Raw genomic sequence first — 27,192 nt, 5'->3', positions numbered from 1 at the left:
TGGGAGTTGCTCCCATAAGTGATAAGCTTCGAGAAAGTCATTTGAGGTGGCATGGCCACGTTCAACGGAGACCTATAAATACCCCTGTACAGAGAAGTGATATAATCCATATTGAAGGAACTAGAAGAGCTATGGGTAGACCTAAGATAACCCTAGGAGAAGTGGTGAGAAAGGATATGTATAGTTTAGGCCTTGTATCTAGCATGGCCTCGAACAGAACTGATTGGAGGGCAAGAATCCATGTAGCCGACCCCATTTAGTTGGGACAAGGCTTATTGTTGTTGTTGTTGTATGTAATTTACTCTAAAATATATTTTATTAATACTTTTTTGACACTTCTCACATTTTTTACATTCTTTTGGAATAAATTAGCTTATACATCCTCACCAAAACCCTCATGCTTCTATTCTAGTACTTTTATATTTATATTTCCGATATGTTTTATATCAAAACATACCTTAGAGTAACGTTGTTAAATAATGACTCATCATTCATTGTAATATTGTATTTTCAAAATTTCTAAACTTTCCTTCTTTTAACTGATTTTTAGTTTTTTTTTTTTTTTTTTACCAAAAAAATAGGTATTTATTTTTCTAGTTTTTCTCACTTATAAGCAATTTCCACCTACACAAACAAAAAAAACAAACTAGTTAAGGCAAGTATGTCTTGTTCTATTTTAAATTGATGATGCTAGACACAAGGGACTCTTAAAATACAATAAATTCTAAAAAAATATATAAATATTATGGGTGTATATGAAATTTAGTCATTTTTTATACGCTACTCTTACATTTTAGTGATGAATCTCACAGTTTTTTAATTTAATTTACCCAAACAATTTAGTTATCATTCTTATAAATTTTTCTATCCTTCTAAAATATACTTTCTTATAATTTAAACTTAAAAAATAAGGATGATCAATTTTAGCTACCATCCCTCGCATAACTTCCTTTGACCATTCCTCAAGCAATTTTATCCTACTACGTCACATTCTTTATAACTGTGCTTATATTCTTTATACTAATTCACCTTTGCTATTCTCACAATTTATTTAGTTTCATTTATGATAAGTTCATACTTTTTTTGATCCTTTACATTCTTAGTCTTCTGCCATGTTTGAAAATAACTTCATTGATGTTAATTGTTATTTCAGCATCATCATCTCACAACCATATTATCTAGAATAATAAGATTTTCAACTAATACAAATGATCATCTCATTCCATATGGCATTGGTGTTCACTCAGTCAAGCTTCTTTTTGTTCGATCATTTCATATCATTGATAAGTAATTTCATAGTCTCTTTTTAAGCTCCTTCACCTTTATTTCAGAGCATATAAGCTCACACGTCTTATGACTTTGTGTAGTGACACATATTCATGATCACTAACATAACATGACTATCTACTAGGCCTCCCAAATTAGGAAGAAATCTACTTGACTATTATGTTATCAACCAGGGATTATATATAATCTCTTTTTTCATTTATGATTACTGTTAGCTCTTGGAAGTTGAGCTATTACTAATAATTTCCAGGAAGTGAGAAACCACCTTATTTCTGTACAATATTGCTTTCAAGATCTGCAAGAAATTCGTAAACTTAACATATGGCTTTTGGGTTAATACATGTAATTTTCCAACTATGTATTCTACAGTAATAAAATAAAATTATTCATTTGAACAATTTGCAACAAATACCATATGATCCAACCTCATGGCTATCCCAAGTGCAAAGGGAGAAAAACCTGAAATAGTCTGGTAGTTAGGAGGCTGTAGATGAAGCATTTTTTATAATTTCCAACATAAACTTTGCAACAATGATACTCTGGTAGTTACTGTTGTGGAGACTCAAAACTGTGCCTCATCAAACAATGGAAGGTCTTTCTGTCAGTGGCAATGAGCTATGCATCATTATTCCTCTCAGGTAGCTGTATTGGTTTATTCTCATTAACAAAGAAGTAGATAGACTAAAAAAAGCTTATAATGAACAGCATTCCAGGACATAAAAGAACATTTTATTGAGGTAATTGTCTTATGTTTACATTATTAAGAACCAAAACAGAAACTAGTTTCTTTCATCTATCAAAAATGAAGAAATAAGGTTTAAATTTCTGCCGACTGCTTTGAAATCTACGCATAAGAGCTGTTATTATTTGCAGACTCTTTGCTGGTGCTTTCCTCCAACAACAAAAACAAGATGGGGGAAACAACAGAATTAGTTTGTGGGTCGTATATGGGCCACTTTCTCAAAATCCACATGGCCAATACAATGAACAAAACATCTCTTCAAACCAACCTATGTGCAGAAAATGAAACTACAGCAACGACTTCAGGATCAATCTTCTCCCTCTTCACTATCAATTTGGAATTGACTGGGAATTGACTGGATATTTTGAGTTAGTCGGACCGAACAGAAACTCCAGACAGAAGGTAGAGCCGCATATAGATCTACCCTTGTACCCAAGTTTGTCCAAATCTCGCACAGAGAACTGCAAGGATTTTAGAGTACTAAAATTTAATAATAAATAATGTCGAACCACTAAATGAAAAAATATATATATAAAGTTGGCTTCATGGGTTTATTCTTACATCGAGTGTGTAGGTGTGGTGTGTGCTGAATATATGCCATTTCCACAGTCCTAAAATTCTGTAACCTTTAGTGTTGTAGTGTGGTTTATGTGAATACAATTTCATTAAAAAAATCAAATAAATAATTTGGGGCCCGGAGAAAGGATTGTAGATGATAAGAATACAGATGCTCTCCTTGAGGTTGGACAAAAGAAAATCCATCTAACTCATACTCAATTGATTACAAAAGAATAAGTAACACTTAAGTCACACTTTAACCTGTGTTACACTGTTACCCCTCTTGGCTGCCAGACTAATAACAAAACCAACTTGAATGTATGCAAACCAAAGTCAAGATAAAAACATGGAGTGAGGTTGAAAATGAAAACAAGTTTGGGACAAAGTTAGAGATGTCTGAGTGTGGACCAGAAGGCAAACCTACTGAATGCTCTTATACATTCAACTATCAGGGTAGAGACATGGTGGCATTTCAGTAATGCTCCTGGAAGTATGCTGATCCAGTTTTATATGAGTTGATATATACTACCATTTTTGTTTATGGCATGGATCCAAAAAAGCATGAGTGGTTGAAGGCCCATGGTGGAGAAGAAAAGATACCTGTAACAAACTGTTTGTAATGAAGGCTGTGTTAAAGCAGGTATAGAAAAGACGCCCCCCAATCAACTTTTGGTAGAAGATCACACGCACATCTCCGGTAACCTTTTCAACAAGTTGACAATATGAAATCAAATTAAACAATGGAAACAAAAAATAATAGATGTGAATTATAATCGGTGACTTACTCGTAAGGGTTTATCAAAATAGTATTCAAGACAATTCTCATGGTATACAAAAGATCTCTCGGTGTCCATTTGCTCAACAACACGAGGTGCTTCCTTTTCTGGTTCATTCCCTTCCTCATCATTATCAGCGAAGGAAAGGTAATACCTCGGGCTGCTACTTCTTTGATATCCTAGCTTAAGTGGTCTGCAGCAACTCCTTGCAACCTCCATGGATGGGCTGTACATTTGTCCAGGAATCTGTTTCAAACCATTGAATGAAACTCCATGCAATTATGCATCAGTTAAAAAAGATAAGCAATGGATTGGGAGGGAGGAGACAGATTATAAATTATATTCAGAAATCAGAAGAAACATTTTAGGATTTAAAATTTAAACTATTGCTTCATTTCTCCGAGGGCCGAGGGGCATTATTGTTGTGTCTTTCTTATTTAAGTGTAAAGATCAGTTATCTCCAGGTATCAATTCTTACCAATCATCAGTGTGGATCTGGTGGTCCAATTGTAATTTAATTTCACTTTTTTTTTAATACAAATACAATTATACCATTCATTAGTCGGTGTGTATCAATATGTATCGGTATGCATTGTTATCTATCGACATGTATCAACGTGTGTTGGCATGTTTTGACCCTAATTAAAAAGTTAGTTTCTAGGTTTTGTTTCTCATAAAACTCAATGGAGATGGAAAACCAGCATCCCTTAGTTCCAAAAATTCAATCTTTAGGCTTCTTTTTTAGCTTGTTTCTCTTAAAAATTTGTTGGAACTTTATAGTTGGACTGGATTAAACTTTTCATTCACTTTGTTTGTTCACTTTGGGTTGAAATTTTACAAATGACGTAGATAAGACTATATTTGTATGAGATCCTCTTATAACGTCAATCCACCCTTGCCCACGACATGGTTTGTCATGGAGCAACAACGATCACTGTATGCTATTAGGTGGGAAACTTATCAAACTTGTATATTGTTTAATTAGTGAGTAATATAATATGTTATAAAGTTTCCACTAAATGTATTGTCAGATAACAATAGCTGAAGGTGGCAACAATCATACTAAACATGCAACCAAAGAAGCATATCTTGCTTGCTATAATTTACAAGAATAATGAGAAGCAAAATATATTGAAAGTTAAAAAGTGTTCTTAGTTAAAAACCTGTTCAGGGGGTGTTTTGTTTCATAAATCTAGTCAAGAACTTCTTATGAAAAACAAACAGAACATAGAAACATAAGGAAGAGTCCATATATGGCTTTGAACCTCCCCAACACAGTTCGTGGTATCAGAAACTGTGATACATGTAAGAAACCTCATTTTTGATAACTAACAACTTCAAATTAAAGCACTAGTATTAAATATATAATATTATTAATGTAAATGTTTATGTGTATTGGAGTGCCTACTTATTTGCTACACTTTTTTTTTTTGTCATTTAACCATTTCCATGCAATTTTGCACCTGTTTTGTAACTGAGATATGATATGGAATGAAACGAAACATCTCTTAAACCCAATCAATACGCTATTGATACACGCTACCTTAAACCTTGATATCAATGTCACATAACATCCATTAAACTGAATAGAGTTCCCTATCATGTCCTCTGAGAAAAGGCCTTTGAAGTTTATGTAACTACAAAACAAAAGACATACTATCTGACTATATCTCGACCTGATATAACTTCTACTGAGCATAAGGAGTGGACATCAGAAAATCTTAAATTAATTCTTAGATATTGAACAAGGGTGTATTAGATAATCTCAAGGAAAGCCATTCTCAAGATTAGAATATGTCCATTGTATATCATTTACTTGAAAGGCTCACTCTTAAGATTGCAAAACTAGTTAATGACTTTACTATGTTCTAAGGGTATGTGGGAGGATCTCAATGAGTAGCATCTTCTTTTCACTAATACTGAAGTTTTCAAACCTCAATGTGCCAAAGTGCTGGTTGCAAATTTTTTATTTTTATCTGGATTATACTTCGACCTTTAACAGGTTAAGAGTCAAATTATTAGTCAGTGAAAAGATTCCTTCTATAAATGAGGCCTACTGCATGATTCGATGAATTGTGTCTGTCCACCTCCTCATGTTACATCACCCATTATGCAATTGACGTGACATTTTTTCTGAGAATACTTCCTACTTTAGCATTGTTTTTCCTGACCTATGTCTTGCTTCCTATGTATCCCCACCTATTCCTAAACTCGTTCCTGGTAAAGATTCAAACCAAAACCCTCGGGGTGTAATTATAGTATACGCTAACCATCCTGAGCAGTTTTTGCCAGTTGTCAACTCTCACCTCTCTTATCTGAGTCTTTGCCAAAAGGTTGTTCCTCGTATGACTTGCCTTTTGCTCTTTGGTAAGGTCCTCACTCTTATTATGTAGAAATCTTTGGTTACGTATTTGATTACTACTTACGTTCTTCTTATACATCCGACCTCCCACTACACTCCTACAAAATACCAAGATGCTTTATCGTGTCTACTATGGATGTGAAATGGATGTGTTGCTTTGTTGAAAGACTTAAAGAGTAGATCTATCCTTGGCTAAGGACCTTACCCGTCTAACCTTTGCAGATGACCTTATAACAAAAGTTTGAAAGGTAGGTGATAACTAATAAATTTTGAAATAGTGTTGAGTACATGCTTATGGTTGCTTTTGCATCACATTTGGTAAGTCTAATGAAGGATCAGAAATGGGAACAGGAATAGACTCACTAGGATAAATATTTGCAGGACCAAGAATAAATGTGTCCAATTGACAAGTGTGTTGATGCAGTAGTATTATTTATAAGGATCGAATTGTCCTTTAAGATGTTCTATTGTAATAGTCCCACATCGGGGATATTTGTTTTCTCCTTTTCATATTACTAATATAAATAAAATCCTGCTATGTCACTTAAACATAAGTCAGGATTTCTTGAATCACTAAACATGAGCCACAAATCTGTTCCTCAGATCTGAGAAGTCCTAAAACCAAAAAACCCTAAGCACCGCCGTCTCTCTCTCTCTTCTTCTTCCTAATGCAAAACCATCGACAACCTTCCATCCTCCATGCGTTCACTCCTAGGGGTATTGCCTCCCTTTTGCAAGACCTTTAGGGGTGATGTCACCTCCCGCCAACCTTCCCTTCATTGAGTGACAGCCTTAGAGCAATTGCTTCCCTATTGCAAGGTCTCTCAGGGGGTTGCCTCCTCTAGTAGGCCTGTACATCACCTAGTGACGACTCTAAAAGCTATCGCCTCCCTTTGTAAGGCCTCTAGGGTTGTTAAGTCATCCATTCCAAGCCTCCCGTTAGGCAGCGATAGCCTCTAAGGCCATTGCATCCTCTTATAAGGGTCCTTAGAGCTATCGCAAGCCGACCACAAGTCCTTTAGGCCCTTCGATCCTCTTCCTCTAATCTCTTTCACCTTCTAAAACCTTTTTTCAATATCCCATTCCCTTCTCATTTGGTGATGAGCACATTTTCTCCTATCGGCTAATTTGTTGCTAATCTTCTGTCCATTAGTAATCTTATTCGTGATATAAACTGCAAAGTAACTTTTTCCCTTCTTACTATGTATTTTAGGAGTTGGAAACGGTGTACGATTGGCATGGTAAATAGCAAGGGGGACTCTATCTATTAGACACGTCTCCATCAACTTTTTCTGTGGCCTTCGGTTCTACTCTTCCTGCTCTTTTCACTTTGTTACAGCGGCATCGTCATTTAGGCCAACTTCCCCAACCCATTCCTAATTTTAGTTAAGCATTGTAACTTAAATGATTTTCATTGTGATGCTTGCATTTTAGCCAAACAGATTAAGCATGCTTACACAATTTCAGATAATTGCAACAGTATTCCTTTTTCTATTATTCATTATAATGCATTGTGTCCATGTCGTACTGTTTCTATTTTTTATTTTTAGTGGGTTGTTACCTTTGTTGATTGTTGCACTAGAACCACATGGGTTTACTGACTCCACCAAAAGAGTGATGTTTTTTTGTGTTTCAAATTTTTTCACAAAATGGGTATTACCCAGGCTATAATAAAAAATGAAAATCATACGCATTGATAATGGGACTAAATATTGAGGTAGGGAATTTCCCTCATACTTAGCAAACCGTGAGATTCTCCATCAGACTAGTTGTGTCGACATCCACCTCAAAATGGGGTTACCAAATGCAAAAATAAATACCTTCTTGAGGTTGCACATTCCCTTATGTTTACCATGAGTGTGCCTCTTTGGTTTTTAGGGGATGATATCCTTACTACAGCCTGTCTCATCATCGAATGCATCCTGAGTGTTGCAAAAATGCTGTCCTCTTGAGGCTCTTTCAAGGACAACAGCCTTTACTGTACCCCCTAAGGTATTTGGATGTGTCACCTTTGCCTACAACCATCACCTCCATGGTAAGCTTGATCCACGTGGGTTACGGTGCATTTTCCTTGGTTATTCTGCTGCCCAAAAAGGTTATAAGTGTTATCATCTTGCTTCTTGTCGCCTGCTTGTATCTATGGATGTTGTGTTCCAGAAACACATTCCTTTTTTGCCCCTACACCTCTTCAAGGGGAGAGTGCTAGTGAAGAGGTTCTAGTCCTTATTCCTTTTTTAGATATTCCGACTGAAATTTACCCGAAAATCCTATTGATGCTCCTCCATTGGAAGATGGAGTGACCAGACAGGAACAATTGATGGATCAGGATAGTGATGTGCAAGGGAAGCAATGACCTCTGAAGACATATCAACGTGGTCCATAAAAGAAGATCCCTCTACTAGACCAAGCCATGAAAAATTTGAAAGCAAGTGAAAACATCATTTTTTGTGTGTAGCAAATAAATTCAGGTGGTCCTAGTGCCGCAATCAATAAAAGTAACAAACCAACGATATTTAGAAGAAGAAATGCAGTGGGAAGGCCCCCATCAGATGATTAACAGGAAAGGAATATTATAGCGACTATCAGAAATAGGATAAACATGTCTAGTTTGTTTTGCCAAAAGGCAATCATCATAATGAAAATCATTTAAATCACATCTTTTATCTAAATCAAGAAAGAGTATGGTCAAAGTAGTTAATGTAGGGTGACCAAGATAACAATGCCACTGAAGCAAAGTGGACAAAGCAAGGGCAAAGGAGTTAGAAGACGTGACCGAAGCCAATGCCGATGGAGAATAGTATAGCAAGTAGAACCCCCGAGCATGTTTATCATTGCCAATCGTATGTCTCGTTTCCAAGTCCTGAAATACACAATAAGAGGGAAAGAAAGTTATTTTGCAATTTAGGTCCCGAATAAGGCTACTAATGAACAAAAGGTTGGTAGAAAAATCGGGAACATGCAAAACAAAAGATAACTGTAAGGATGGTGAAAAAATTATTGGTTCATTTTCTAGAAACTAGAGAACTTGAAAATGGTATAATTAGGAGAAACAATAGAATAAGAATGAAATAAAGAATGTCAACTAGTTATGTGATCAGTTGCGCCAGAGTAAATAATCCATGAGGAAGGACACGAGGATATACTATGGCGACCAAAAAAAAACTTGAGGTGGACAGAGGCTCAGAAGGGGTAACCGCGGCAGAAGCCACACTAGCACTAGACATCTACGTAGAAGAAGACAACTCAGGCCTGTTAATCAACTAACGGAGATGTTGGAGTTATCAGAAAAAAGAGGTGTCAGAGTCCTCTAGATTGCCCTAATTGGCTACTACTTGTGAAGTCCCACCAAATCCAGTAGTACAACCTCCTCCAACGAAAGTAGGTGGGCATCTATGAAGTTTCCAGCATTTTCCCAGAGTTTGTCATTCACGCTCATAGTAATCACACTTGATAGGAGCATAAGAAGGGAAAGCAGAACTAATACCGCGATTCTGAGAGATAAGAGAAGCTATACCTTGGGGAGATCCTTTAGATCCAACAACCAAAGTTGACCTCTCTACTGGAATAGTGTGAACCATAGCATTTGTTTAGCTTTCTTCAATATTAACTAAGCATATGCTTGATCCAACGAAGGGAAAGGCTCACAGGATAGAACCTAGGCATGAATCTGATTATGCTCCACATTGAGACCCAACAAAAAGTCAACACATAACTAAGGAACTTATCTTCCCAATTTTGATAGGCTACATCATCTGTTGCACAAGTAGGTTTAAATTTCCCATAAAAATCGGATGTCTGATAATACCCATGTAAAGTATTGCAATATTGAGAGAGGCAAGATCCTTCTATTGTATCTAACAATTTTTCTCCTAATCTTGAAGCATTGTGCATTGTTACATACCTTGGAATACATATCCTTGGCAGCTTTCCAAATAGTAGCAACATTAGGAAGAAGAAGATAGCTCTCAGCATAGCAAGTTTAATAGAGTTTAGCAGAAAACCAGTGACAATGCATTCATCAACTTCTCAATTTTCTTAAGCCGATCAAATGTTGTAGGCTTTGTATTTTTGTACCATAAAGTTGATTGGGAAGACCACAAGCACCCACTGCAAGTGCAATAGAATGAGACCATCTCGGATGATTTGTCCCATTGAGTTTAACAAAGTTCATCTAGAAAGAGGAAAAATCACGCTCATGAATAAGTGGAGCCTCCTCCAAAGTAGACGAACTAGTAGAAGCGGTAGTAGCAGATTCATAGACACAGTGCTGATCCGAAAAAACAAAGTCAAATAGATCCCAGATCCTTCATAAGGAAGGAATCACACCATCAATGGGTATAAAGAACACATGGTGCGAGAAAAAGTGCTCACCACCAAGAGAATAACATCAGAGAGATGAGGCACAAACCTAGAATGGCCAAAAAAGGAGGTGGGGGTTAGGGAAGGGCCCTATAAGCGTGGCGACAGGGTGGCGGAAGGATGTGAGGCCCTAGGATTATCATTAGGTAGGCGGTACCCTAGACTCACGAGAAGGTGGCAAAATGCTGATTGGCTTGGTATTGATGGTGATGAGAAGTGCAACCTGCGGATATTGATAAGCATGCATTTATCATTATTTATTTGATTTAATTTCCCATACTCAGTTAATTAAAAGAGAATTAATTGAGTAATTTTGTTTCTTTTTCAGGAATAAGGTGATTTTGGTTATTACAGATAATGTGGAGCAAAGTTGACAAATATATTAAAGGATTTTAATTAAAATAAAAACATGGGATTCAATCTTGCTCCCCAAGAAATTATGAAGAGTGAGATCCAACTTAATTAATGCAAAAGAGCATGAATCTTAGCCAAATTAGAAGCAGGTGGAGGTCCAAGGAAAAAAATTGGTAATAAGATCTGAAAATCGGGTAAACAGACCCAACTTGAGTATTTTGGACATATCTCTCTCACATGAACTTGGATTGCGGTGATTCAAGATGATATGGAAAGATAACGAAAATATCTAAAACTTTCTAGTTTTGAGTTTTTCTAGAATCCAAACAAATAAAGGTCGAATTGACAGGTAAAAAGAACAAATTCATTGTGTGCGGGATTACATAAAAGAAAAGCCAGCCACAGAGAAAAGGAGGAGACGGTGAACATGGATCATGGCTCTCATCTCTCTCTCATTGCTCAAGAAGAAGACCACAACTCTCTCTCTCTCTCTAAATTTCATCTTTATTTGTTTTATGAATTTTGTTATAATGAGTAGCTAGTTCCTTTTCTTTGGGATGTAGATGAACTATTGTTTATTTCATTAATTTGATTGTTCTATATTTTCTAGTTGATTGTGTTTGAGTCTGGCCAAAGATGTTCTATAACTAAGCAAACTAAGCATGCCAAGCTTCGGCGAAGGACGATAGTCTTGCGAAGATAGAGCATATCTAGGAAATACCATCATTTGCTTTGAAGCTTAGAGTTCTATCGGTTAGTGAAAAGCATTGGGGATTCGAAATCCCAAAGATCTTCACGTATTCATAGTTCAAGTTTTTGCATTAATTAATAGATTTAATTTAAATTTAGTTTTGTTGAATTCAATCTTAGTAACTTAGCCTTTTAGTTCCCCATAGTTCAACCCCGTACTTTAGGCTAGCTAGATTAGTATAGGATTTTATTTTTGATTGGTTAGCGACATGATCAGATATTAAATCTTTTTTGGGGGACATCTTGTCACATGTAGGAGTATAAAACAAACTACAGTAGTCCATTCTAGTGTTAAAGATAAGTATTGATTAATAGCTTACGTTGTAATTGAGTTGATGTGACTCAATCTTTGAGCAGGAGCTTGGGTTTTTGGTCAGCAAATCTGTAAACATTTTCTATAATATTCAGGTGACTACTTACATTGCTTATTCTATTTTTCATCAGAAGACTAAGTATTCTGAAGTGGAGTGTCATTTTGTTCAAGATGCGATAGTAAAGAAACTGATTTTGTCAGCCTGATTAATTAACTTGGAGACATAATTACCAAAGCTTTCTTTTGAAATGCATGTCCTGCTCCAACTTGAGGGGGAGTGTCCAATTGGTCTATTGATATGTTAAATATGTGAGTACTTTTCAATATATAATTATGAGTGAAGTTGCTTACACTTATCGTAATGGGAGGTTCTATGGGTGTGTTGGTTCTAGGGATGGACTCTGTCCTGTTACAATTTGTTTCTGTTATTCAATATACATACAATATCCCACCCATGGTCTGTGCATTCTGTCCATTACTAAACTGTGAGTTGTGTTCTTTATTCTCTTCCTTCTTTCTTATGACAAAGTATTAATTCAAGTTTATTATTGTTACACAAATAATGTTTGAATTATAATCATTTTCTCTTGATCAATGAACTACAGAAAGCATATAACACTTAAGATGGTCAGTAAACAGAAAAGCAGGTCAAACTTCCTTGCCAAGATGAGTCGACCATATGTTAGAAAAACAATGACTACAACCCATGTAAATTCAGAATCCATTTTATTCAAACATGACAGGATAAATATAAAAAATGTAACAGGATAAAAAAAGAAAACAGAAGTAGACCCGATTAGAAGAAGAGGAAATTAAGCTAGAATTAATGATGTTACCATTACACGACAAAGGGCACACAGTTCAGTGGTTTTACATGCATCTAAACTTGGCTGAGTGGATCTATTTCCTGCTACGAGGCAATTGGCACGGGAAATTTCCAAGCATATAACCCAGATTACTCAGTTTCATGTGTCGAGTAATTCTTTCCAAAACAATCCAAAAAATTAATATTTTTGTAAAAGGTTACGCTAGGGAAAAGCAAAAACATGGTGTGAAATGATTGAGTGCACAAAAATTGGCAAGTGGCCTAGTTAAGAACTGGTGATCAACAATGGCAAAACAAACCCTGCACAAATGAGTAGAGGAAATAGGTCTGCCAGCCAAGCTTGGATGCCTGAAACACAAAGGGACCTTTTTCCTATGGAAAAAAAAAGTCACATAATGTTTAGGAGCTTGGACAATATAAACGCAGCCAAGTGCTTGACCAAGTCATATTGTTTATTCAAGTTACATAACCTATAGACACACTACTAGTCTGAAGTATGTTGCTATTTTTTCAGCCCCTACCCCTGCTCCACACCCCCTTATGGCTTGTCCACACAACCCTTACCCCCACCCCAAACACACGAATACACACAGGAAAAAATGATAAAGGAAAACATGTAAAGTAGACATCTGATTAAGAAAGTTTGAGACAACTTACTTCCTGCAACTCTGAGACCACAAAGAAAACTGAATTGGTGTTAACAGCATCATAAAGTCGGATTCGCCGTAATTCCCGGCTACAAGTTTGAGGTAAGTTCACTTCAGGAGGCCCATTATCGACTCCCCTTGGAAAAGAAACTATTTTAGACCAGTAACCAACATAGCGACGCTGACTTGGTATTGAAACCTGTTAAGGGAATAGAATGATTATATACTTTCACATAAATAACTACTAAAAGTTATATGTTTGTTCAGTTTTTCTGAAATTCTTCTTTTAGTATTAAAGATGACAGGCCTACTGAACTCCAACTGACCCACTTAAGACACTTAAAAGAGATCTCATTCACCTCTACTACATTTTCAGTTCAATTTGCTCTCATAGTTGAACATAAGAAAGTCATAATAATGAACAAAAGAAATAGAAAATATATATGATGTCAGCACAAAGGGAAGTTAACTTCCTATACACACAATCCCCCCACCCTAAGAATCAGGCATATTGTCAGAGTTTCAACAATCAGTCACCAAAATCAGTTTCCTGTTATCCAAGTTTCATCCTTATTCATCCCAATGAACCAACTATCAACCTACAAATTCTTCTAACCTCTTAACCATCCTATGCAAACTCTATCATGTACACTGTTGCCATTTGTGAAGGCATTGTTGCATGTACATTAAAACACTTACTCCTTCATTATTGGTAGTTCTTTTATGTGCATATAACTGAAAAGCTTCTTCTGCTGACATGCCACTATAAACTAGGTAAGCACATACCATTAAGCCAGTCCGACCTTTGCCTGCCTGCAAAAAAGATAAATTGCACAAACTTCATGATTATGTTGAAACTGCAAAAGTAATTAGCAACTGATCATCCAAAGTTGAGGAGTTATGAACTATTTTCTTTTCAAAATATTACTATTGCAAGTATACAAAAACTTAAGAGGGTGGGGACCTTGGTGGCCGGTGCCATGGTAAGGGTTGCTTCATTGTGACTAAAACAGGTTCGAGTGATGGGAAACAGTTCCTCTGTGAAGCAGGGGTACGGGTTCATACTTATGACCCACCCCAGGCACCACAATGGCAGGAGCCTTGTGAACTGGGTACACACTCTTGTTTACAGGCATACAGAAACTTTAAAAAAAATATGAGATTACTACAGAGAAAGAACAATCTGTCAGCAACAGAAGATGATGTCAGGGCCCTAAAATCTAATAACTGCTCGATAAAATGTGATTCAACTCTATTTTACAGGACTCAAAACCCTTTGTCCCAAAAAAGAAAAAGAGAGAGAGAGAGAGGACTAAAACCCATTTATTTTAGCTGATTCAGAATCAATACCATGGTTGGTTGAAAACTTGAATCAAAGTAATGTAAAAAAGCAAACTATGTATCATGATTCCAAAACACATGTGCATGAGACATGACTAGTGTAGCTAACAAAGATAAGCTAATAAAAGCCTCAAATGATAAAATATGTACTGAGGCATAAAAATTATGCGGTATAACAATTTACTTCTGCAAACAACGTACATGCAAAGTAAGATGTTTCAAGCGTACCATGCAATGTATGACCGCAACATTCTGTGGATCAACAGAAAGCCATTCATGTACACTTTCACAGAGGATCTTGATCATTTGGAGAGGTGGGACATGGTTGTCATCAAATGGGAGAACTTCCACTCGCCCGTGGAAGTGTGATGGATCATAATTTTCTTCTACACATAAGTTATAAATCTACACGACAGAAATAAAACCAACAATTACACAACATGTAAGAAAAAATGAAACTTATACATGCTTCTCACTGAATATTGGAACACAAAAGCGAAAGGCATCAGACAAAATAAGGTAATTAGATAAAATGAACAGGTCTGCTCAGTTGAAACTAGGGCTAGAAAATATATAATAACATACTTGAATAGAAATATAATGAAGTTATGTTTCAGCATTTAATTCCACCAATTAATAAGTCTAACATTTTCAAAACTCTTCTTGGTAAAAATCAAGAATAACTGCAATTTATATTGATGGGAAATATTCAAATCACTATGCTAGTGATGCAATTAACTCCGCTAGTGTTTTGCTGCCGGTCCCAATCCCGGGTAAAGGAGGAGGGTTGGTGCGTCAGGTCGGCAGCCGGCACCGGAAAAAAAATCTAGCCAAACCTTTTTTTCATGGATTCTACCTTATATGATAAAAGTTATGCTAGGGCATTCCCCGACAAAAGAAGCGACGCACTACACTATGGCCAGGGTGTAGTGATAAGTGGGCAAGGTTTAGCTAGGGCGTCCCCTATAAGCGACGTGTCACATCGGCGCCCGGATGCGGTGATAAGTAGGCAAGGGTTCCCGCGCCGTGGACGAGTGCGGGTAAAGAAGCTAGTCCATAAACGTAGGATTAGATTGGCATCTTGAAACATAGGATCTTTAACTGGTAAGAGCTTAGAATTGATAGATGTTATGAGGAGAAGAAGGATTAATGTAGTTTGCATTCAAGAGACTAGATGGAAGGGTAAAAAAGCCAAAGAGTTGGATGACTTTAAACTTTGGTATACTGGGGATAAAACAAATAAAAATGGAGTGGGTATAATAGTGGATAAAGATATAAAAGATGATGTGGTGGATGTTAAGAGAGTGGGTGATAGGATTATTGCTATCAAGCTTGTAATGGAGAAAGAATTCGTAAATATAATTTGTGCATATGCACCTCAAGTAGGATTAGATGAAAGTCTAAAGCTAGAATTTTGGGAAAATATGGATGAATTAATGCAAGGAATTCGTCAAGGAGAAAAGATTATCATAGGAGGTGATTTAAATGGACATATTGGAAAAGATCAAAGAGGATATGAGAGTGTACATTGAGGATATGGTTTTGGAGAAAGGAATGAGGAGGGGATTTCAATTTTAGATTTTGCTACTGCTTTTGATCTATCTATTATAAATACTTACTTAAAAAAGAGAGAGGAGCATTTAAATACCTTCAAAAGTGGACAGCATAGAAGCCAAATAGATTTCTTCCTAACTAGAAGGACTAATAGATTGTTATGCAAGGATTGCAAGGTGATACCGGGGGAAAGCTTAACTGCAAAACATAGACCTGTGGTCTTGGATATGTGCTTAGTCCCAAGAACACATAAAAGGTCCAAGGTAAACTATCCCAGAATAAGATGGTGGAATTTGAAAGGAGAGTGCTCGAAAACCTTCATTAATGAAGTAGTCAAACAAGAAAAATGGGATTTTAAAGGGGATACCAATGCAATGTGGAATGAGATGGCTATGTGTATTAAGAAGGTGGCTAAAGATGTCTTAGGTGAATCAAAAGGAAAGTTCCATTCTTATAGAGAGACGTGGTGGTGGGATAGTGAGGTTCAAGCTGCCATTAGGAATAAAAAAACTATTTTTAAGACATGGCAAAGAACTAAAGATGTTGAGGATCTTCAAAGGTATAGGTTCGATAGAAATGAAGCTAAGAAAATTGCGGGAAATGCAAGGGAAAAGAAGTATGCAGAGTTATACAATAAGTTGGGCACGAAGGAAGGGGGAAAATCTATTTATAAGATAGCTAAGATGAGGGATTGGAAGAGTAGAGATCTTGATCATGTTAGATGTATTAAAAATGGAGATGGTAAAGTATTAGTTTGTGAGAACATTAAGAAAAGATGGGAAACCTATTTCTCTAGTTTACTAAATGAGCATTCTTCAAGCACTTATGATTCAGACGATTACACCTTTCACCAAGGCACCAATGTCCGAACTTATATACGTAGAATTTCGATGTCCGAAGTAAAATAAGCTTTAAGGAGGATGAAACTCGGCAAGACACAAGATCCTGATGAAATCCCAATTGAAGTATGGAAGAACTTAGGAACCCATGGACTAGTTTGGTTGATTAAGTTGTTTAATAAGATAATGAGCACAGGGAAAATGCCAGATGAATGGAGGAGAAGCGTCGTGGTTCCAATTTACAAAAATAAAGGAGATATTCAAAGTTGCAATAACTATAGGGGCATTAAATTGATGAGCCATATGATGAAATTATGGGAGAGAATAATTGAAACCCGTTTGAGACACTTTACTACAGTTACGGAGAACCAATTTGGGTTTTTGCCGGGAAGATCTACAACGGAGGCTATTTACCTAATTAGGAGACTTATGGAAAGGTATAGAGATTGTAGGAAAGACCTTCATATGGTATTTATTGGCCTAGAAAAAGCTTATGATAGAGTCCTTAGAGCATTAATTTGGCAAGTACTAGAGAAAAGAAGTATTGCAAGTAAATATGTAGATATAGTTAAGGATATGTATGATGGTTCGGTGACTAGTGTTAAAACAGTGGGGGGATAAAGTAATGAATTCCCGATAACAGTTGGCTACATCAAGGGTCAACTTTAAGCCCATTATTTGCACTAATAATGGATGAATTAACCAAAGACATTCAAGATGAGATCCCCTGGTGTATGCTTTTTGTGGATGATATTGTGTTGATTGATGAGACCCAAGTGGGGATTAATACCAAATTTGAATCATGGAGAGTAGCTTTGGAATCAAAAGGCTTTAAAATTAGTAGATCGAAGACAAAATATCTAGTTTGTAACTTATGTCATGATCGGGCAGATGATGAGGTGGTGATACTTGACGATAAAGAGATTCCTCAGAGTGATTGTTTTAGGTACCTAGGTGGCTAGGTTCAATCATAAGTAAAAGAGGTGATTTAGAGGATGAGGTTTCCCAAAGATTTAAAATAGGGTGGATGAAGTGGAGAGGTGAGTCCGGGGTCTTATGTGATCGGCGTATTCCATTAAAGCTTAAGGGAAAATTTTATAGGACTGTTGTTCGACCAGCTATAATGTAAGGTGTAGAGTGTTGGGCTGTTAAAAAGAATCATATAGATAAACTCAATGTAGCAAAAATGAGGATGCTAATATGGATGAGTGGCAAAACTAGGATGGATAAGATAAGAAATAATCATATTAGAGTTGGTCTGGGAGTTGCTCCCATAAGTGATAAGCTTCGAGAAAGTCGTTTGAGGTGGCACGGCCACGTTCAATGAAGACCTATATGCCCATGTACGGAGAAGTGATATAATCCATATTGAAGGAACTAGAAGAGCTTGGGGTAGACCAAAGATAACCTTAGGAGAAGTGGTGAGAAAGGATATGTATAGCTTAGGCCTTGTATCTAGCATGGCCTCAAACAGAACTAATTGGAGGGCAAAAATCCATGTAGCCGACCCCATTTAGTTGGGACAAGGCTTATTGTTGTTGTTTTATGCTAGTGATGCAGTTCACTTCATACTAATGTTGATACCTTCACGACGCCTTCGCTGTTGGTATTGGAGAAGAAACACATGCAAAATCACTATTAAAGGACAATTGTGCCTGATGTCTTTCCTTCTTCCTCTCTAACTCCAGCTTCCCTTTGCCTCTCCCCCTTCCCCAAAACCCTATATATGTTGGGGATTTCTTCGCATCTTGGGGCAAAGCAAAGGGCAGAGTTCGAGTGATTTGTTAGGACTGTCAAAGAACAAAGAATCAAGTCACTTGAAGCAAACATATTCTAATCGCGCACCTAGCTGATAACCAATCAGCCTGCACAAGCAAGCAGATTGGTTCCCTCATTATCTTATTGTGCTGGCAGGCCTGGGCGAGCGAGATAGGGTTAGATTAGAGGGAGAGGGACTGCAAATGTCTGTCACATGAAGCGCCAAGGGAAAATTCATTCCTCCCAGGCTAGGGTCTCACATATCCAGGGTTCGATCAGATCAACCAGAGACTGGTTTACAGAACAAGGAGTGTTGCAAGGGCAAGGAGATTGATGGAAGAACCTGGCCGAAGTCAGTGTTGTGTTCAACTTCGCAGGTTGGCTGCATCCCCAGCATCATCCTCCCTTTGTATCTCTGTGAGGCAGTACTACGACAAGGTTGATCTTGCACTTCCCAATATAAGATTCTCATGCTATCTTGTCTGCAGATGATTGATCCAACTATCTGAACTAGAAGATGAGATGGTTGATCTTTATTTCATATGTTTGTGGTCATGGGCCTATTGTTTGGGCCCATAAGTTAACTGTCAAGGCCAAGTATGAAAATAGGTTATTTATTTAGTTTAGATTAAGTTAGGTCCATTAAGAGCAATATATATTTATTAAATAGACCTTATCAGGGACTTGATACACATTAATTAAATAGTCATTATTATGCTAATACTTATTACTAGTGTTATATTTCAATTCTACTTCCTAGTTGAGTACAACTAGGAATACAATCGTAAGGCTATAAATAAGCCCATATGCATGTAATAGTTCACAGGTTTAGATTATTAATAAAATCAGCTGATGCAGCCAATTGTTTTTTGTTCTGAGAGAAGAACATGCACCTGCAGTGGCAAGGTATCTCCAGGTGCTCGAGTGAAAGGGTCTCTAGTGAAGTCGAACTGAGATTCCTATATGGCTGTGATTTAGCCTGCCTTTTGTTCTGCCCTCCATCATCACAGCTCACACGAGGTTTTTCTTCTGAGTATTTGATAAGCCAGCAATCTCCAATGCTCCTTTCATCTCACCTTTTTATTTTGTTTTTCTTGAATTTGCGCATTCCCTTAAGACACCAAAATTTTCTGACTCAATTCTACGCCAATTTGACCATTGGAATTGACTCAAACTTGGAGGCATCTTTCCCCCATAGTAGATCTACATCTCCCCCAAGTTGCAGCTCCATTCAAGTCCTCTAGTCCCATCAACCAAAGAAATCCTACTAGGATTCAAAACTCCCACCAATTTAGAACTCTCAAATTAGCCACCATATTTTGTTAATTTTCACAACATAGCCTCTTTAGGACCTACATACCAATCCCTTAAAATTCTGTTTAAATCCAACAAGTGGAAATGCCCAAAATACCCCTCTACAGCAGATCTGGTTTTGCGCTGATCCTTTACAAGATCTCAGAAGAACTGACCTCATTCAATTGAGGCCACACATCAATCATCATCCGCTGCTAGTTTCAATTCATCCTCAAAATTCAGTGGAGAAACTAGGTATCCTTCCTCATTGCAGTACCCCCATACCTTGGCCTAAACCAAAGCACATGCCCAAAACTCCTGTGCCTTGTGGATTCTGCTGTCAAGGAAACCAGAGAGGTTGAAAAAACTGTGGATGATAAAAAGAATTTGCAATGGGAGAAAATTTTATGGCACTTCTATTTTGGTAGCAGACTCACTTATTGTCACAATGGGTGGTCTAGAATGTTTTCATGAACGAAGACAACAACCCTCCAAGAGCGATGCTGAATTCATGTCAGTCATTGTAGCAGGAGTAATGCAGATCCAACATTATACTGGCCTAAAATCTGTAAAATCAACCTAGGGTTGACAGTTATGTGTGTTGGGCTTTATATAATATGTTTATGTGGTCATGGGCATATTCTATGGGTCCAAAAGTTTAGTGCCCAAGCTAAGTACGAAAATAGTTTAATTAGTTGCCTTTAATTAATGTAAATTCAGCCTGACTTAAGTTATAAGGGCAGACTAGTCTTTGCTTGTGCTATATTTCAGTTTTAAGAGTCTTAAGTCAGAGTAGAACAGTTAGTTTCTAATTTCAAGTTAGAGTACAACTTAGAGTCCAAATTAGATTAGGATCCTAGCATATAATGTATAAATAGACCCATCCATCCAATGGGGAGATAACAGACTAAATATTCAACAAGAGGGTTTCTCTTTGAATAATGCCTTGTGTTTGTTAGTAAGTTCTGGTCCTGTCAATTAGAAATTGAAGATCCAAGTCTGAGAAGGGGTCTAAAGGTGAAATCAATCCTAGACACCTGCGACTGGTTGAAGAGCAGAATTCATCCCTCATTTTCCATCTGAGTATCCATCCTCAAGGCTCCATTCAGGCACTACTGACATCCTACATCTATTTGAGGTCAGATCTGCACCAATCTAACTGTTAAACTTGTCCCACACTTCAGGTACATCATCCCCCAACCCAGGTGACCTTAGATCCTAATTTGATCTTATATCCTAGTTTGACCCTATCCCATATCAAGATATAAATATTTTCTAAGTTCTTACTTCCTCAAACCCCAAAACAATAACCTTCATATCTTCTAATTTAACCATGTAAACCCAACAGAACTTGAGAGATCATATCCCTACCTATATATCCTTGATATTCTGAATATCATTTAAGAATGTATGGTTATTAACCCAAAGCCCTAACTTGACCTTTTCCCCCACCAAACCTATCCACCCCATATCAGGTGGTCTCTTAAAAGATCTCAGAAGGAAGGGCCCTTATTAAATTGGGGCTGCATCAAGGAAAACTGATTCCGTGGCTTCCTTGGATATGAGTCTGCAGATTTTATGTCTTTCAGGAAAGTATGATTAAAGGATTGCTTGCAACACTTAAAGTCTTGCATGAGAAAAGAGCAATATCCACTGCTTTTGGTCTAATAGGAGGTTCCTTTGAACTCAGCAGAAAAAAGGATTGTGATGGAAGTTGGTCTATCTGAGCAACTCCACTTCTCATTGCTTATAACATGGCAAAATTTGGTTGTTAGTGCATTGGAAATTTGCCTCTAGCATCTTTTAGTGTGAAAACTCAGGAATGAACGAGATGCAGCAGGGGAGAGGGTGCTGCAGGGAATGAGGAGACAGAGGAGGACAGAGAGGAGAGAAAGAGACTTGGGAAGGGAAAGGGTAGTTAGAGCTTAAAAGATAAGGGAAAAAGACTAGGGAGAACTGGAGGGAGGAGGGGGAGGAGATAAAGGAGACCCCCACTAGAAGACAGAGAGAAAAAAGTAAAGGGATTTGGTATAAATCCTTTCAATTTTCACAAGATTTTCCTGTAATCCAACTTGGGAGAAGCATTTGCAAGTGAAAAAAATAGTGAATTGAACTGCTTCAGTGAGCATAGTAATGCCAAGGACAGTATATTAATTCATAATAGGGAAACCAAAGGAGCCAATTATGAATAAACATTTCATTTTTTGATAAATAATCATGAGTTGGTCTTAAATAGATACGTCTGCTAAGTTTCGTGGACCATCACTATCAAAATAAAATCGTAAATTGGGCTCTGAGCAACTGGATTTGAGGACCACCAGATATGTTTACCATGTATGACTCAATGATACCTTGAGAGAACTGCATATAGGCATGTAATAGCGATCATGATATTATTATAAAACAAATCAACCGAATAGCAGTGGAAGGAAAATTGAATACATGGAAGAGTACAATGATTAGACCTACCTTGTAGTGTCCCAAATGTCTCATGTCTAGCACATCCTTGACTTGCCAAAGAGGATTCCGGTACATTGCACGCACACGTTGTGCAGGAAATGACATTGCCAGTATGCGATCCGTGATGTATGACATGTCAAGGTCATAGCCTCCAACAAGCATTCGTCTCCTTTTCTGAGACACCAGATGACGAAGGCAAAAACTTCTGCTGAAAAAATGTAGAGCATGATAACGGCCATGGAGTGTTCCTAGGTCGCCAACTTTTGGCGGCACTTGTTTTGATATTTTCAACCCCATTTTGGCTGCTTTGAAAGGTTACCTATATAAAAGTAATGGAAAATAATCATAAATTCAGGATTTCAGGTCTGGATCTTTTGATGATATAAATTTTAAGATCCCAATATTGTGTTCCTTATGAAGTGGGGAAAAGAAGAGTCATATTAAAGTTCTTTTAAACAACAAAAACATAGCCTTTTCTCAGCTAAATGGATTTTGCAATGAAGCCTGAGCTAGGGCATGCCTTTCCCACCTCTTTTCTCAAGGACCATTTTAGGCCGACTGCAATTAGCTGGTCTTCTTGTTTTTTTGCAAATTCAGCATCCTTTAAGAATGCATTTCCATGTACCAAGTTTTAATTATACTCAAATTCTAGGTCTTTTGATTCACTTTCCATGTGCCTCATTCATAATTGTCAGAGAGGAGCTGAAGGTGGTGGACAGGAACATAGGATCTTAGACGACAAGGCGCCCAAGAATTATTTTTTATTTCCCCTATTTTCTAGAATTATTTATTATGCTACAGTATATACCTTATGTCATCAAAAATCAACATCAAGTCATCAAAAATCATTTCACCAAAAAAGTTGATCAAAAATCAAACTAAGTCATAAAAATGGCATTTCACATCAAGTCATCAGAAATCAACACAGAAATAGAGACAGCAGAACTAATGAAGCAAGTCATTGAAAGTTTGAAACAATTAAAACTTACATTTGGTTCATATATGTTAGAAAATCCCTTTTATCAAATAAGTAACTAAACTGCCCTTAGGGAAATGTTCTTTTTTCTTAAGAAGTTTCACTGGCCAAATGATTTAATCTTTAGATGATACATTTTCCATTAAGTAGGGATCAGGCCATTGATGTTGTCGTATGATTCATTTTCTATTAGGTAAAGAATAAAACCAGCTTTTCAACAAATCCTAGATTGCTTAAATCTGGTTTATATTGAAAGAATTGTGTTCTAAGCAAACCTTATTTGGCGTGCATGAATGTAGTACTACTATTTTGTTTAGAGAAATGTTTTACCATATCAAGATCAATGCAACTTTTATATTTAAGAAAAACCCCAGCATGAGAAATGTAAAAGATTTTAACCCACCACCAGAAAACCAATTTTTTTTAGGGTGCTGGAGGTAATGACTTTTTATTCTTTTAGAATTTTATTTGGATGCAAATATGGGATATTTGCTTATTTATAATTAAAATCTTAAGGGCCAAACCTGATTCAATTCTCATCCCACTATAGGAACAGTCACCTTAGACCCCAAAGAATCTGCATGGACGCCTTGACAACTTTGGCCCCATTGATTCATGATCATAGGATCAGAATTTGGTCATGAGTACTATCTTCCAAACAATTTATGGAAGTTGGAGAAGCGACTAACTCATACTCCAGAATACTCTTTTCCTTGTTCCTCCATTTTCTCTTTCACATAACGTTGATTTAGAGTGAGGAAAATGACTTGCCCATGTGAGAAGAATGAATAACATCCTCAAAATTTATATTATGATCTTCAGTACTGAAGGTCATCATTATTCCTTAATCCTGATTCTAATTTTGTGAGGGCAAAACTATGATTGAAATTCAAATCATGAACAGAACACCTAAATCATCCGAAAATTAGAGTTCTAGGCTCCATTTAACCGAGTAATTTAAGATATTACCTATTAAACAAGCAAAATAATCATCCAGAATTTGATACCCGACTTACTGCCACAAACATAGAAAATGAGAATAAAAACGATGAGGCAAAGGATTAGAAACGTACCAGAAGAGCTGAACATAGAATCCGGTGCAGAATGACAAAAAAACAGAATAAGGAATCCTTTGCAGTGCAACAAGCGTGATTTCTAGGGTACCTGTTTGCTCTGAAACCAAAATTTGAAAATTGGGAAGGAGCAAGGGAACCCTAGAAAACGCTAGCAATCTCTGTACAAAGCAATTGGCAACCTCGGAGAAACGAGGTAGCCATGTCCGTATTCCGGTTGACAGCATTAAAACGACTTTAGATTTGTTTTCTGCTAAATTTGGTGTGAGTTTGAGTTCCATTTTACAGCCCTAACTTTGGAGAACAAATAGCCGAAGCAAACGGAGCAACTGGTATTTGTGGCTCTGTAAATGGTGGCAATGGAATAAATACCAGTATATTCCTTAATGAAGTACACCTCGAAGACCGTTAGATTAGTATCAATTGAAAACATTCGTCAAGTACGGATTTATTGGACGAGAACTTTGCCGCTCACGTAGTAGGGAACTTTAAAAAACCGTTATATCCGTTTTTAGTTATAGACTCACAGCGGTAATGCAGTCGCCAGTCCTGAGGAAAGTGTGTTTTCCCCCATTTTTGGGAAAATTTCAGTGCTACCCCTGAGTTACTCACTAATACTAATGTTACTCCCAAGTTACTCACTAATACTAACGTTACTCCCAGAATCCTCTCTGAATTATCCAATTTATCAATTAGAGTCTCTACTACTAACTCCGTCAGTCTCAGTTAGTTTTTATCTCTTTTCAATATTACCCCTATATTTCTAAGATTGAAAACACTACCCATGAACTATATCTCTGAAGTTTTATGAAGATAAGTAAATATCAATTACCTCCCCTCTTAGCTGGACAAATAACACTTACACCCCCTTTTAGTTGGATAATATCACATACCTCCCCTCTTACCTAGCAAATATATCAAACACCTCCCTTCCGTTAACTTTTTCGATTAAATTTAACTTTTACCGTTAAATATTTTTCTAAAACCCCAAAATACCCTTGGCTAAATTTTTTTTTTTTATTTTAAACCCTAAATTACCGTAATCACTTTAACAGTTAAAATACTAAATTATCCTCAATTGATATAATTATTAAAAACCAAAACACCATAGTTAAAACCTAAATTATTTTTAATTATTAAAAGCCCAATATACCTTTTTTTTTTTTTTTTTTTTTTATCAAAAAATTAAAAAAACACTTACTACTATCAAATAAAATTAAAAATGTAATTAAAAAAGAAAGGGTATGTTGATAAAATTAAACATGTACTATTATTTTGGGTTTTTTTTAATTGTTTGAGAATTTATTTTTTTTTAAATGGGCTTTTAATAATTAAAGTAATTTGGGTTTTAACTATGCTGTTTTGGTTTTTAACAATTATTTTAATTGAGGGTAATCCAGTATTTTAACTGTTAGGGTGATTATAGTAATTTAGGGTTTAAAATAAAAAAATATTTTTTAGCCAAGGGTAGTTTGGGGTTTTAGAAAAATATTTTTTTAGCCAAGGATAGTTCGGCATTTAACTGTGATTTTTTAATGATGAGGGATGTCACTAATATATTTTCACTCTAGAGGGTCTAATTGACAATCGATAACTCATGAGGTGGCACTAATTTTAGAGCCTAACTCAGGGGGTGGCACTTAAAAAATTATTTTATTTGTTTACCCTGACAATCTTTGTAAGGTAACACGTGATATTTTCAAGACTCAATGACTTTCATTATAAGGCCGAGGGATACCCGAGTGATAGCAAACAAAACTTCTATTGGTCAGTAGAAAGAATTTTTAGTGAATGCTTCTGAGGGCCATTGTTGCAGGTTTTGTTCATGTCTTGCAATGAAGCTATCTATTGTTGGTGATGACCGATTTTATCAAGCAAACTTCGAAATGTCATCCAAATGTCGAGTGTCGGTGGTTGTCGACACCACAAATACAACAAAATTTTGGCGACATTTTGCCGCCGTTTGGCAATGTGCAGGTGAAAATTTAACCCTCGGTTTTGGGGGTTTTTATGGTCATTTTTGCCCGATTTTTTTGTGTTTAGATTGAGACAAATACATTGGGAGTATTATTTTGCGCATAAAATATCACCTAAACCAATTTTCCCGATTAGCACATGTCCGATGTAATGTGGACAAAACTAGAAGTTCACAAATACGTAACTAATGAAGGCCAGTATTAAAGTCTACAATTCATTATTTACTACATACAATGCTACTACAAAAGTACAACAATGTAGGCAAGTACATAAAATCATCCTCTTAAATATGGCTCATGCTCCACATTCTGTCGTCGACGGACACAGAGGTCCCACTACTTTTGGTAAAACTTGTGTCGACCAAGGGTTTCATGTCGCCCCCATCTGACATGGCGGTATATCACCGAGATTTGGTATGCGGGTTTTAACTTCTAAGGGCCATTTGGAGGCTTAAACACCTCGATTGTCAACAAACGGCGAACATCACTGTTGACTGGTAGTGGGTCATGTTCGGAATTCAATTAACTGCTTGTTTTTACTTTTTATTCATAGTAAAACATCACAGAGCTCACCCATCTAATTCCGTAATTTTGTAGTTTTGTTTTTTTCCCCATTTAGGACTATCAGTTACACTTACTTGACCTAAATCTCCCCTCTATCTTTTTTCCATTATCCGTGCAATTTGTGTTTTTTTTACATTTTTTCACAATTCTGTTGTGTGGGGTTGTTAGTTTGGCCTTTTTGCTGCATATCAATTGGTCAAAATCAGCCTCTCCATCGTTTTTTCATTATCTTGTGCAATTGTGTTTTTTTCACTTTTCACATTTCTGTTGGAGGGCGTCATGCCAAGTTGATTCTTCATGTTATTGTTTTGTAGCATTGCATCATCATATTCAAGAGTGAGAATGAGCAAAAAGAGCAAGAGGCAATCAAAAAACATTATTATT

At 36.7% G+C, this 27,192-nt stretch overlaps 1 protein-coding gene across 1 annotated transcript; it reads right to left on the bottom strand.

The window, feature by feature from the left end:
- Nucleotides 1–2,163: 2,163 nt before the first annotated feature.
- Nucleotides 2,164–24,571, bottom strand: PTEN1 (Calcium/lipid-binding (CaLB) phosphatase). The gene is made up of 8 exons (XM_089166357.1): nucleotides 24,269–24,571; nucleotides 22,229–22,538; nucleotides 14,544–14,720; nucleotides 13,674–13,787; nucleotides 12,985–13,173; nucleotides 3,373–3,609; nucleotides 3,188–3,289; nucleotides 2,164–2,490 (listed from the first exon to the last, which is right to left on the bottom strand). Exons 2-8 carry the CDS (start codon nucleotides 22,514–22,516, stop codon nucleotides 2,359–2,361), a joined length of 1,239 nt encoding a protein of 412 aa, XP_089022483.1. The 5' UTR covers nucleotides 22,517–22,538; nucleotides 24,269–24,571; the 3' UTR covers nucleotides 2,164–2,358.
- Nucleotides 24,572–27,192: the final 2,621 nt, after the last annotated feature.

The sequence above is a fragment of the Hakea prostrata genome, chromosome 8 (assembly GCF_041222555.1).
Source record: "Hakea prostrata isolate BN-2017 chromosome 8, UWA_Hpros_2, whole genome shotgun sequence".
Lineage (NCBI taxonomy): Eukaryota > Viridiplantae > Streptophyta > Magnoliopsida > Proteales > Proteaceae > Hakea > Hakea prostrata.
Note: the sequence above shows the minus strand (reverse complement) of the source record. Positions and strands in the feature narration are given on the sequence as shown.